At 39.6% G+C, this 14,302-nt stretch overlaps 1 protein-coding gene across 1 annotated transcript in view; it reads left to right on the top strand.

Annotated features, from left to right (window-relative positions):
- Pdhx (pyruvate dehydrogenase complex component X) overlaps positions 1 to 14,302 on the top strand; it is a 61,574-nt gene that overhangs the window by 27,455 nt on the left and 19,817 nt on the right. The window contains exons 4-5 of the mRNA XM_004660814.2: positions 4,117 to 4,310; positions 8,365 to 8,463. Coding sequence (XP_004660871.1) covers positions 4,117 to 4,310; positions 8,365 to 8,463 — 293 coding nt within the window. The remainder of the gene's footprint in view (positions 1 to 4,116; positions 4,311 to 8,364; positions 8,464 to 14,302) is intronic.

The raw sequence follows: 14,302 nt of genomic DNA, 5'->3' as shown, positions 1-14,302 counted from the left end.
AAATAAGAGATGCTAAAAACTAAACAGTAAAACTCTAGTATTTAGTTTGAGTCCACATTTTTGAAAGGATTAAAAAGCATAACCCAAGCCAGGTGTGGTGACACACGCCTTTGAATCCCAGCACTTGGGAGGCAGACGTAGGAAGATCGCCATGAATTTGAGGCCACCCTGAGATTAATTAGTGAATTCCAGGTCAGCATGAGCTAGAGTGAAACCCTACCTCAGGGTGGGAAAAAAGAAAGCATAGCCTGTTTACTCTTAGTAATTTAGTTCAGTAGACTCTGAGAAGTTTTTGTGTTCTTTCAGTCACAGTTTTATTATTTTCATTGTAAGCTGTGTTATGATTTTTGCATCTCAAATATTTGTGCCATTTTAATTAGAACAAGAAGAATGCTTAGATTTTCCTAATATGTTGGTAGAGAAAAAATGCTATCTGTGTAAATAATTTCGTGGCTTATTTCCAATTTTTTCATTTAATAGAAGGGCTTTAAAAATTGTTTAATCACTATTAACTTGTATAGAAAGCTTAATTATTGCACCAGTAGGATCAGTCATGAGATTAATCCTAAATTTAGTATATAGCAGATGGGAGAGCAAATGTTTTCATGATAAATTAATAGTCTTAGGATGACAACTTGGTGAGTTTATTAGAGGTTCTCTGATCTGGCTTCTGGAATATTTAGTTATTGATGACAAATATATGCAAATATATAATACAAATATGACAAATTTGTATTATGCTTTGCCATACAAGTATGTACTATTTGATCATTCAAAGGTGAAAGGCTATAGAATGTTGAAATTATTCAAATTTCAAATTTTTTTTAAAATATATTTCTGTTCATTTTTATTTATTTAGTTGAGAGCGACAGAGAGAGAAAGAGGCAGACAGAGAAAGAGAATGGGTGTGCCAGGGCCTCCAACCACTGCCAACGAACTCCAGACGCGTGCGCCCCCTTGTGCATCTGGCTAACGTGGGTCCTGGGGAATCGAGCCTCGAACCTGGGTCCTTAGGCTTCACAGGCAAGCGCTTAACCGCTGAGCCATCTCTCCAGCCCATCAAAATTTTTGCAATTTTATTTTGGCTTACTACATATATTACTTTTTAAATATTTTATTTATCTGTAATCAGAAAGAGAATATGAATATGGGTGTACCAGGGCCTCTAGACATTGCAGGGGCACTCCAGACAGATGTTCCACTTTGTGCATCTGGCTTTACTTGGGTACTGAGGAATCAAACCTAGTCCTCAGGCTTTGCAAGCAAGTACTTTGAACCACTGAGCCATCTTTCTAGCCCTAAATAGCTTTTTTTAAATTGGGATTTACAGTATATTAGTTGTTAGTTTTTCATAGTATAGCCCCTTATTTGTTACACTTTTGAAAACTAACATCCATGAATATTAAAGCAATTTTAAAAACTACCTGAGCGTGGAGATACTGTAAATATAACAGTCACTCTTGGTTCTGTTTCAGTTCATGGGAACAGCTTGGATGCTGAGATGTTCCCGAGCACCAGGTGTTAAGTAGAAAGCCTGGTGAGGAAATAGTAGGTTTCTAAAACAATCTGCATAGTATTGGTTTTTCTTTGGTTACTGGCCTACAACAGCTTGAATATATGATAACTATAACATAAGTAAATGTCTGAAGAAATCTAGCACACCCCCCAAAAATCTCTCACTGCATAAGGGAATAGGAAATGTCAAGTTATCTAGAGCTAATATCATCATTTTAAATGACTTTAAGTGAAGCTATAACATTATTTTCTTTGGCTTCTCTTATATATTCAAGTTGGTGGTCACATTATTTTTGTCCATTATATTTGGATTTCATGCTCTATGGTGTCATGTTTGTGAATGAGGAGAATGTGAGTGCTTAAAAATAAATTTCATTAGATGTGTTGATAAAGTAAATGATAATGTACACATGTTACTGACCACTTGTGAAAGTGTCAGTGTCCTGTTGATAGGGTATATATATGGGATCTTTTGTATGATTTATATTCAGTGAAACAGAAGGTAGAGTGTACATTTTAGACTTCAAATAGTGTCTGACTTAACATTTCAGAAATCCATTGATATTTCTAAAACATTTCCTCCTTTTTAAAAGGCTGGTTTGCATTTGAATCATGTTCTTTGCACTTAGATAAGTGATCTTATGTCTGGTTTAGTTTTGAAAGGAGTTTTCAAATGGACTTCATATCCCAATGTTTTTTCTACCAATTCTAGAAAATTCTAGTCACTTTGTGAATTTGAGTCAGCAATTCATAAGCAGATAATTCAACATTTTTAGAAAAAGATTAGCCTAATATATACTTAATTTATCTTTTAAAAAGAACTAGTCATAGGAAATGAACAGTCCACAGAAGTAAATTTTTTCTTATATGACAAACAACCTAGCAACTAAATGGTTTCATGAATTTATTTGTAATTTTTTGAGCTTTGCTTCTATACTCCAATGTCATAAAGACATGAACTACTTCATTAAAACATTGATCTTGTTCTATATCAGTAAGTAATAAGCTCAGAAAGCTTGCTAATAACCCTTAGAACTTATACCTTTTTAATTTAAGAATAGTGTACATGCTAATGAGCATCATAGTTAGTGTTACCTTGAAATGTCAACTGATTCCAGGAATCATACTTTTCATTGAAATTACTCCATTAATGAATGTCACGTAGCCTGTCATTGTTTTAGTCATTAAACCTATCTGTAATGCACTTTATTCAGAATAATTGAGAGGGAATAGGAGAAAATTTTAAAGGGGTGACATTTTCTTCTTGTATAAAACCTATAAAATATTGCTATCTAAAGGTTTTCTAGAAGCTTCCTTTAAAAAGTAAATTAGGGGGGCTTGAGAGATGGCTTAGCAGTTAAGATGCTTGCCTGTGAAACCTAAGGACCCAGGTTCAGTTTCCCAATACCCACGTAAGTCATATGCATAAGGTGGCACATGTGTCTGGAGATCATTTGCAGTAGCTGCAGGCCCTGGTACATCCATTCTCTCTCTCTCTCACTCAAATAAATCAAAAATATATTTATTAAAGTAAATTAGCATCATCCTTTTAAAATAAATTAGTGTTGTTTAAAATAACTTTATCTTAAGTTTTTTTGTTTGTTTGAGGTAGGGTCTTGCTCTATCAGACTGACCTGGAATTCACTATGTAGTCTCAGGCTGGCCTTGAACTCACGGCAGTCCTCCTACCTCTGCCTCCCAAGTGCTGGGGGTTAAAGGCATTTACCACCATGACCAGCTACCTTAATTTTCAAAAATAATTTTGCTTAATTATTTGGAAGGCAAGAGAAAATGAGAGAAAAGAAATGGGCATGCCAGGGCCTCTTGCCATTGCAAATGAACTTCAGATACATGTGCCACTTTGTGCATCGGGTTTCACATGGGTATTGGGGATTGAACTTGGGCCATCAAGCTTTATAGCAAGTGTCTTTAACTGCTATCTCTTTGCCCCTTTAATCTTAATTTTTAAAACCATATTTGATTTTATTTACGTTTTTAGTTGGCAGATACTCTCTGATAACATGTTTGGTTAGCTGGGACACTTCTATGTATCTGACATAATTAGTAAAAACTCAAGAGGTTTTATTTTGTTTGGGGAGGGATTTTTAATAGTTTTACTGGGAAAGAATAAAATAAGAAAGACTATATACTTAACATAACTAGAATAGTTAACTAGATCTATCTGGCATAATTGAACATTCCTCCCCCCCCGCCCCCAACTAAATTTACAGAGAAAGTTTTGCCTGAAGTTTTATCTTTAGTTCATAGAAATGTTTTGGAGTTAACCCTTATGAGCCCTCAGAATTCTGAAACTGGGGCCGGCGAGTGATTGAGATCTGTGACCGCACTCTCCTGCTTTGGGTTTGTAGTAATTGAGAGTAATGGTGGTGCGTGGTAAGCTGAAGGCTGCCAGACAGAGAAGGCGGTTTCTCACTGCAGAAGGGAGCCTTGGTAGATTAGAGGAAGGGCAATGAGAGTAGAGAAGGTAGCTGCTTTAAATTGGGAGGTCCCCCTCACAGGTATAGAACTGTCCCATGAAAGAATGACTGTGTGTGACCATAAGCCTTTCTATCTCTGTCATTATTTCTTTTTAAAATACAGGTTGAAGAAGGAGCTAAGAATGTAAAACTGGGCTCATTGATTGGTTTGATAGTTGGAGAAGGAGAAGATTGGAAGAATGTTGAAATTCCCGAAGCTGTCAGTCCTCCGCCACCCATTTCAAAACCAGCAGTGCCTCAGCCCACTCCACAGCCACAGGTGTCTGTCAAGAAGGAACCTGCAGCGGGGACACTGCAGTGAGTATGTTTATTTGAACATGCATGTTCAAGCGTGTTTCTCATGGGCGTTGCAGTTACCTCCTGTGGCTGGGACAAAACACCACGAGTGGCTGATGGAAGGGGAAGGGTTCCTTCAGCTGACAGTGTCACTGTGGCGGGGGAAGGCAGGGAGAGCAGTGGCTGGACAGCACAGTTACATTTCTGGGTGGAAGAAGTCTAGGTTCTAGGTGGAGCGAGCTTAAACAACTTCCAGTAGCATCCCTCCTCCAGCAAAGCTCCAGTCTGCAGAAGCTCCACCAGCTGGTACTAAGTAGGAAGCTTAATTACAAGCACACATGAGGCTGTGGGGCACTCAGTGAAACTACCACAGTCGGAACCATTGTTGTAGCTGCTGTTGGGGTTTTACATCATTACTATATTGAGAGCATCTTTTTGCATTAAGTAGGAAGTTGCTGGTCTTCCACTTTTTTTTTCTTTTAAACCACTGATATCTTAGAATATTTATTTTATAGTCTTTCATTCAGTAATGAAGTCTACCGGTTCATTTATTTATTTTTATATCCTCTATAATTATGCAGAATTTTTCTTTGAAGAAAAAGTTCTTCATAGAGAGAAGTTCCTATAAAGAGCTGTTTTGGGGCCTGGGAGGATGGCTCAACCCTGATAGGCCCTTGCTTGCAAAACCTACTGGCTGGGGTTCAATTCCTCAACACTAATACAAAGATAGATGAAAAAAAAAATGACCCAAGCATCTGGCTTTTGTTGGCAGAGACAACAGTTGCTGGTACCCCCACTACCTACTTACCTACCTACACACACACACACACGTATACGTGCAAATAGTGTTTAAAAAGAGCTATAGACACCTTTTCATTTTGTAATATTCTTTTTAGTTTCTCATATCAGTATCTATTGTAGTTTGAATTAACAATTGCTTTTAGTTTTCATCTGTACACATTTTATCTGTGACACATTTATGAAGGCTATGACTTAACATAGGCATACAATGTAGTGTCTGATAATTCTGTTTATCACATAGAGTACTTGTGATTTCACTGCCTTATCTCCCTTGAAATTTCCTTTCTTTGGTTTACTATGAAGATCAGAAAAGGTTTTCAGCAGTGTGTTAAAGTTAATGATCTTGTGAAGCAAAAGTAAGTGTGTGCTCCATCTTGTCATGATCAGTGTTGCAGTCAGGTTTGCATTGCTGGTAGAAATCACCCAACCAAAAGCTCCTTGTGGGAAGAAGAGGTTTATTTTGGCTTACAGGCTTGAGGAGACGCTCTACGATAGTAGGAGAAAACGATGGCATGAGCAGAGTGTGGACATCACCCCCTGGCCAACATAAGGTAGACCATAGCAACAGGAGAGTGTGCCAAACACTGGCAAGGGGATACTGGCTATAACACCCATAAGCTTACCCCCAACAATATACTCTAGGAGGCATTAATTCCCAAATCTCTATCAGCTGAGAATCTAGCATTCAGAACACCTAACTTTATGAGGGACACTTGAATCGAACTGACACAATCAGGAAAATTGCAATTCCTATGAACCTGAACAGCCAAGGCTCATAAAGTCATTAAAACAAAGTGCTTGGCAATCAGTTAATCTTAAATAAAAATCTCAAATCTCAGTGTGTTGAAACATCTAAAGGCTTGGTAACATTAAGGTATCAACTTGAGGTATTTCTCAGAACATCCCACAAGTGTCACAGTTGTTCCTGTCCCCATCCTGTTTTAGTCCCATCTTTGAGCATAAGGCATTGTGTTGTATGAAGGTCTTAATGCGGGAACATACACTTAGCTAGCCATAGAACCTTTGGTGTGTCCCTTTGAGTCCCTGTAACAATCAGTGTATAAAATCAGTATAATTAGCTGGGCATGGTGGTGCATGCCTTAATCCCAGCACTCAGGAGGCAGAGATAGTAGGGTCGCCATGAGTTCAAGGCCACCCTGAGACTACATGGTGAATTCCAGGTCAGTCTGAGCTAGAGTGAGACTCTCCCTCGTAGGAAAAAAAAAAAAATTCAGTGTTACTTATTTTTCCTTTCTAGTTTTTCTGCTTTTTCCTAAGTACTAAGAACTTGAAATAGAATATGAAAGGTACAGTCCAGTAACAACAGAACAATCCAGTTAAAGGTGGACAAAGTCTTCCTAAGAAGATGAACAGGCCATTAGCCCACGGAAATATGCTCATCCTCACTGTGTGTGAGGGAAACGTGAGTCAGAGCCATGTGAGACCCCTCTCAGAAAGAGCTTCAGAGTACGGCAGGCACTGGTGAGGATGAGGAGGAAGTGCAGCCCTTGCACGCTGCTCTGCGCGTGTAAAGTGAAGCTCTGTGGTGGAAAGCACATGGTATGAAAACTAGAGCAGCCACAGCGTCCAGCAGTTGTGCTTTGGGGTAGATACAACCCCGAATTAAGAGCACAAGTTACACACACACACACATATGTACACATACATATATACATCTATCTTTCTATATATACACATACATACATATATATGTGTGCATGTATGTATATGTTCACAGGAGCATCTGTTCATATAGAATTGACAGTGGTGCAAACAACTCACACTTCATATATATACACATATACGCACATACATGTATGTATGTGAAGGGTATTCTGGTACATGCTATAACATGGACAATCCTTGAAGTCTCTGAGTAAACAACCCAGTGTCATTTGAAAGTCTTGCTGGGGAGGTGAAAACACGTGCATGTTTACCAAAGCTGGGGCTCAGGAGGACCTACCATACAATCACACCAAAACCCATTTTGGTTAATCAGTGAGCTTATTGGGGTTGCTTACAGAGCAGGGTGAAGGGTCACTTACAGGAGCATGGACGTGCCTCTCGGGAGCACGACTCCCAGGCAGCTGCATCACAGAAAGCTCACCGCAGCGGAGCTGGCCCTCCCTGCCATCTCGTCTCCGCGGAACACTGCAGGCCTTGCAGGCTGTGAGGTAGGGCGGCTGGGAGAGTCTCCCCCAAGTAGTTGTTCACTTTAAAAACAATCTTACTTGACGAGAGACAGACTGTGGGCAGACCAGAGCTTCTGTCCACTGCAAACAAACTCCAGATGCAGGTGCCACTTTGTGCGCCTGACTTACATGGGTACTGGGGACTTGAACCCCAGTGGTTACGCTCTGGAGACAAGCACCGTAACTGCTGAGCCATTGCTCCAGCCCCCTCCCTTTTTTCAAAAATAATCTCTGCATGGTGTCTTGCAACCTGTTCCTCAGACTAGTTGCCCTCCTGAGTCCCTTGAGCCTCCCACTAGAAGGGAATGTTTTAATTCAGAAAAAAATTGCTATGCAACGTTGGTCAGAATCTGCCCCTGGTCAGTTGTTCACTGCTCCTGTGGCTGTGAGGAGTGGTCCTGTGACCTTTTAAAGTTTCAGCCCTCCCAGACCTGTTGATTCCTGACTCACTCCTCCCTTCTTGAGGGAACGTTCAATTTAGAGGAATTTGTTCTACGACACCCAGTCACAACAGTGTAAACACTGTCATCCCATTCTCATAACTAAAGTACTCAGTTGGTAAAGACAAAGAGGTGAACAATGGTGGTCCTGGCCTGGAAAGGAGGAGAGATGGAGTATTGTTTAGTGGGTGCCCATTCACTCTGGGAAAGGAACAAACTGCAGATGGGGGTGGTGGTGGCCCCACAATAGTGATTGCACTTGCTGCCACTCCACTGTACCCAATGCTTCACGTGGTAAATTAATGTCTAGCCTTATTATCATAAATACAGGAAGAAACAGTGTATTTAGTTCCTTATTGTGTGTAAAAAGGAGGTTTGTAAAGGATAGTCAAATGTTCTTTTTTTAGTGAATAACTGCTATTGTTTAGAGAATATTCTGAAATAATAGCTACTTAAATTTTTACAAAAATGTTTTGACAACAAAATAAACTAAATTGATGCAGATTAATTTACTTGACTGTGACCATCTTTGTGAGTCATTTTAGCTACCTTTTTAATTATCGGCAAAACTGTTGACATTTAGGTCTATTTGAATCAATTCAAAAATAATGAGTTTCATTCATCTTCCTGTTTTATTCTTAGGGTTCGTTTAAGTCCAGCTGCCCGCAATATTCTGGAAAAACATGCGTTGGATGCTAGCCAGGGCACAGCTACTGGCCCTCGAGGGATCTTCACGAAAGAGTATGTGTATACTTTTTGTAATATCCAATTCCATTGTTTATTCTTTTTCTGGTAAGATTTTTAAAAGAGCCTATTCAGTGTTAAAATTTAAAGTGAAGTACAGTTCTTTGGTGCTTTTAATTGCTTTTGTCAGTGTAAATTATATTATATGACAGGATTGTTTTCTGAATAATTGCAGCAATTCGGAAGAATAGTTCTAACTCAGTGACTTATCATCCAGAGCCATAAAAATAGGATAAATGCAGAAAATCAGAGCACAGAACAGTGAAACATTTTCTCAAGTTTGCATAAAAGCATCACCAATGACATTTCAATTTCTAAAATGTATTTTTAAATATTTTAATTTCATTTACTTCTTACAGAGCGGTTTTTATGTGCACTTAGTTGTCTCTTTGGATTTCTTTTTCTGTTTCATTCATCTGTTTGTCTCAGTTAATACCACTATTTTATAACATACTTTATAATCAGAAGTATCACATCTCTTAGTCTTAAATGGCTTTTTAGTGGTATAATAATAAACATAAATAATAGTTTGATTAGTTTATTCTAAATAAATTTAAAGCAACTATAGCTGTATATGTGGGAAGCAGGAAAGATGTGAAATGACATTGAATTAACTTAGAACTGACAACACAAAACACAGCTGTCACCCCAGAGGGAATGAGAGTTTATTTTGGAGCCAAATATGAGTGACTGTGGTCTGTGAAAACAGGTTCAGGGTATCTCAAAGTCCATGTTCTAATGTGTTAGTGATTTCATGAGGGTTTTATAGTTATAGGAGAAAAGAACATCTTAAGTCAAGGCACTTTTCAGATACATTGGTGGAAACCTCAGGTATGCGGGTTGTAGCCAAGCAGGGAAATCTCTGCTGTGGGCTTCTAGTGTCACCTGATGACATTCTTGGCCTTAGGGTTGGTAGAAGCCGGTCTGTTAGTACACTGCAAAAAGGTTGTACCTGGCTGTCACCAGCATGCTAGGTCAGACACAGGTGGGCAATAAATAAGTATTAAGGGGCTAAAGGCAGCCCATGGTAATTTGGCTCTGACTTGTAACATTCCATCCCTCTGTGATCACAGCAGCTTTCTCAGTCCAGTCAGCCTTGTTGGAAGTAAGTAGATGCAAGGCCCTTTAGGAACTTTAGTTCACAGAACTGACATCTTTATTGTAGCCTTTCTGTTCAAGAAATTGTTTACATTTTTGAGTCTCTGTTGGGACTTAGTCTAAGAGAAAGAAGACAGAATAATCACATCGACCTGTGACCCAGTGTGGAGTCCTCACAGCAGTATGCTGGACCTCCACTGGCACTCACTCAGAGGGCTGCAAATCGAGATCCTGTTTAAGGAAGTAGCCTTATCCCATCTGTAGCTAATATAGGCCAGAAATAATGACGCCCGCCAGAATTTTTGTAAGTTGTGATGGAGTAAAAGTTGTGGGCCAGAAACGTTGCCTTGTTTTCACTAGCTTACTGTTAACCAGAGCAGTGGCCTACTGTTAGGTGCTTTTGTTTTATTTTATTTTTGCTGTTTTTGAAAATAGTAAAGCTTTATTTCCTAGGTGTCTTCATTTGTCTATCCTATGGCAATACTAGTCAGTTAAGCAAATGTGTGTGTGGTTCTCATGCCACACCCATTGTATGGAAATCAGCTATCCTGAGAACTGACTAAAGGCCACACCCTAGACCAGCATTTTTAGTTACAGGGCTTAAAGATTCTATTTAACTTGTAAAAAAAAAAAAAAAAAAAAAATCTGAGGGCTGGAGAGATGGCTTAACAGTTAAGGCACTTGCTTGCAAAGCCAAAGGACCCAGGTTCAATTCCCCAGGACCCACGTAAGCCAACTGCACATGGCACATGTATCTGGAGTTCGTTTGCAGTGGCTGGATGCCCTGGAGTCCTCATTCTCATTCTCTCTCCAATAAGTAAATACGATATTTTTTTTAAATCTAAAATATAGCCACTTTTGCCTGTTTTTCCCCAATGCCAGTCCTTATTTAGCTTCTACTATTGGCATCGTAATTTTTCTAATTGCTTGCCACCCTATGCCCTAATAGAATTCTGTAAAAACAACTATCATAAACATAAGGCTTGCCTTGTATATGATTCTGAGGAATAGGTTGAAGAGTTTATCTTTAATTCATGTATCATTGAATATTTAGAGAAATGTACATAATTCTATTACCACAGAAGAACGTAAATTTGTGCAAGGTAAGTAGAGGTAAGGCTCATAGAGTAATCAGGTAAGAGATGATGAATACTGGAGTTGGTCGTGGGTAGCAGTCACTAAAGAGAGGTTCTGATACAGACAGCATCGTGACGATAAGTCCTTTGTGAATGCTTGAATGTTGAGTGTAACACAGTAGCAACAGGTTTGGTATTCTTATCTAGATACTGAAAATATTGGCTTCAAAAACAGCTTTAACAGGGAGTCTGGGGAAAGCAGTTGCCTTAATAGAGAAATGTCTAAAGCTGTTGTTAGTGCTTACAAGTCATGATGGAGTTGTATCATTGCAGATGGTTTGAGTTAGAGAGAGTGTGATTGAGTTGTTTGGTAATACAGCAGTAGTTATGGAGATTGGCAATATCTAAATTCCTGTGCTGGAAGATATTGGGAGAAGGTTGAAAAGTCAAAGAGCATAGGATCTGAGAAGACCTGTGAACCTGGTGACTAGGTAACCTTTTGCAAAATAGCTTAATAATAGAATAGTAAAGAAATGCAGCTTTTCCCTTCCACATTTGCCCTTTTTCTTTCTTTTTTTCTTTCGTTTTTCCTTTTTTTTATTTTTGGTCACACTATATAGCCCAAACTGACTAGCCTAGATCTCACTAGAATACCAATTAGCTCGAACCTGCCTCTGCCTGTTGCGTACTGGGATTACAGGCACATGTTACCATGCCCAGCTACATACATGCTTAGCATAAGTGTAAATATCCTTTAAAGAACTAGATTTGAAAATTACAATATGAATGTAATTTTCCTAAAGAAAACAAAATGCTGTTATCTTGACAATCAAGAACTAGTATTTCAGTTAGACTTGTGGCTTTTTTTGCCGTCTTCCTCTCACTATTACCCAGGTTTCTTCTTGTCCTTTTTTTCCTTAACTCTAAGAAAGTCAACCTTTGGTCTTCAAAGTATGAATTGTTAAAAGATTTCATGAGACAAAAGGGATCCTTTATGCATGCACTATTGAGGAATTTTGCCTTTTTGTACTACTAAAGATCTTAAGTTTAGTGTTAAGGTGAAGTTTGTAACAGAAAAATTTTGCCCCGGTGGCATCAATAAAAACAACATCTTGTAAAACAGTTGAAAAACTTGAGGCTTTGCCCAAGCTGCCACCAGTACACCTTAGCACACATTCTGGAAATGGTGAGGGACATCTTCTACACATTGTCAACTTAAAATGCAACTATATCCTTCAGTTCCAAGTGGAGGAAATACCTCTAGCCCATTGTGTTTGTGAAGAAAGCCATAGGTGTCAGAGCTGCTTTGTAAATTTTGTACTCAAACAAAGGTTTTAGCCAGAATGAGTGCTGTGCAAAAACCTACAGACTTTCGTCAGCCTGAACTTGTGACTACGTGGGGACATACACCTTTAATCCCAGCCCCCAGGAAGCAGAGGTGGGAGTGCTGCCAGAGTTGGGTGAGGCCAGCCTGGGAACCTGAAGGCAAGTATAAGGCCACAGTTAGAGACAGAACACATTGGGATTCTTTGCCTGAAGCCTCAGCGTCTTTGATATATTTAAGGGTTAAGTCTTAATTGTAGTAATGTTTGGCTTTATTGAATTGGCTACCCTAGGCAGTTGTGTGGTTGTTAGTGATAGGTGCAGAATGAGTTGACGGTGCACCAACATGAATGACTGGTGACAGACTGTGATGGAGAAGGTGCCGTGTGAGTGAGCCTCCTGAGCGGCCTCGGCCTTTGCGCAGACGTGCATTGTCTATGTGCTTTCCTCCCACGTTTTATTGTTCTTAGTGTCTACCCAGTTATTTAGGTCTAGTCTGATTAGTTATGTAGTAGGTAGAAATCATTAAAGTAATCTCTGTAGTATAGAAACTAAGTTGTTGGCTGATTTTAAGGAACAATTAACATTTATTACTTCATGAAGTATGTAACTGTAAAATCAGTGGTAAAAATTTATTGCTAACCAGTGGTCAGAATTACTTTTGACTTGCTTATTCATGATTAATGACTCTTGTTTACTTTTATTCCTTACCCGGTTCTGGTTCTCCTGATAATCTTAATTGTCACAGGCGTAAAACTAAGCAATTTCTTTCTTGTGAACATAGTGGTAATCACACCAATAGGGAGAGTGTCTGTTCAGTGTCCCCGCATTTGTATTTTAAGTAGATGTACTCACATACTGGCAGTGTAGAAATCTGCTGTCTCCCTGTGTGATTGTGTTGAATTGAAAACTGAGAATAAATTAGTGATTTCTATATAAGGAACTGAATACATTTGTGAGTTACCACTCTGATATTTAACTTTTAACTTCATTTAAAGCCTCATCGATAACACATTTGCTAGAGAGATGTGTAGCCTCACATAAAATGGTAATAAGCTAATGTTGGGTGTTAAGAGCTCTATAAAGGAAAGTTCCTTTTCATTTTTCTGAATCAATGGGCCTTATTTTGTATCAGTGCCAGCCAGCACTTCTGTCTGGCTATCATTCTGGTTCATGACATAAGTCCCCACGGCTTGTATCAGCAGTCAAATTATCATTATACATAAATGCAAACTTATAAATAGTATATTTAAAAATATATTTTCCAGACAGTAGTTAGTCTTAAAGGTCCACAAGATCATGCCCAGGACCATCCCTCCCTTACCTCCAGTTATCTCATAGCTCTCTCCAGTTGTGGCTCACCTTTGAGAATCAGCATTGTCACCAGCTGGATTCCTCTGACTGTGTGGTAGAGAGAAGGCCTTTGTTAGGAGGTCCTACTTTTGTTCTCATTTCTTTGTTTAATCCCAGGATTCTGTTAACCTTGGATATGCTTGTTGTAGTTACCTTTGAGTTTCTGGGACAAAACTACCTGACCAGAAGTAGATGACAGGAGGAGAGGGTTTATTCTGGCTTACATTCCTGAGGGGAAGCTTCATGGAGGCAGGGGAAGCGTGGCATGAGCAGAGACTGCACACAGCAGGTGGAAGCGCAGCAGGAGAGTGAGCCGAACTAACACTGGCCGCCTGAGGCCAGGAAACCTCAAGGTCCTCCCCAGCTACACGCCGCCCCCAGCAAGTCTCCGCCTCCCAACTTGCCACCAGCTGGGGACTAAGCATTCAAAACATATGGGTTGATGGGGGATACCTGATTCAAACCACCCCAATTTTTGATCTCTACTGGTCTATTCTTACAGGAAAACACTGCCTTAGGTTTTTTTGCATGGCAGGGACACGGATATGAAGAAAGTATTAGTAAATATACCAGCTCTGCATCTGGCTAGACCTGAGTCTGACCCAGGCCCTGACAGCTTTGATACTTAACCTTTCTTGTTTAACAAAATGCCTGAGAAAAGCAACTTAAGGAGAGAAGGGTTTGTTTTGGCTAACAGCTTGAGGATGTAGTCTGTGGTGAAACGGAAGGCACGATGTCAGGAGTGTGAAGCACCTGGTCGCATTGGGTTCCCAGCTCCGAAGCAGAACGAGATGAGATCTGGTATCCAGCTAGCTTCATTATTCAGTCTGGAACCCCAGCCCAGGGTGGTGGTACCTGCCGTCAGGGTGGGTCTTTCCACCTCAGTTAACCCAGTACAGAAACTCCTTCACATATATGCCCAAAGGCTTGTTGTAGTAGTTTGAATGCATGCCCTCCAATAGATTCAAGTGTTTATTTTTCTATTT

This window comes from Jaculus jaculus, chromosome 8, assembly GCF_020740685.1.
Source record: "Jaculus jaculus isolate mJacJac1 chromosome 8, mJacJac1.mat.Y.cur, whole genome shotgun sequence".
In the NCBI taxonomy this organism is placed as follows: Eukaryota; Metazoa; Chordata; class Mammalia; order Rodentia; family Dipodidae; genus Jaculus; species Jaculus jaculus.
Note: the sequence above shows the minus strand (reverse complement) of the source record. Positions and strands in the feature narration are given on the sequence as shown.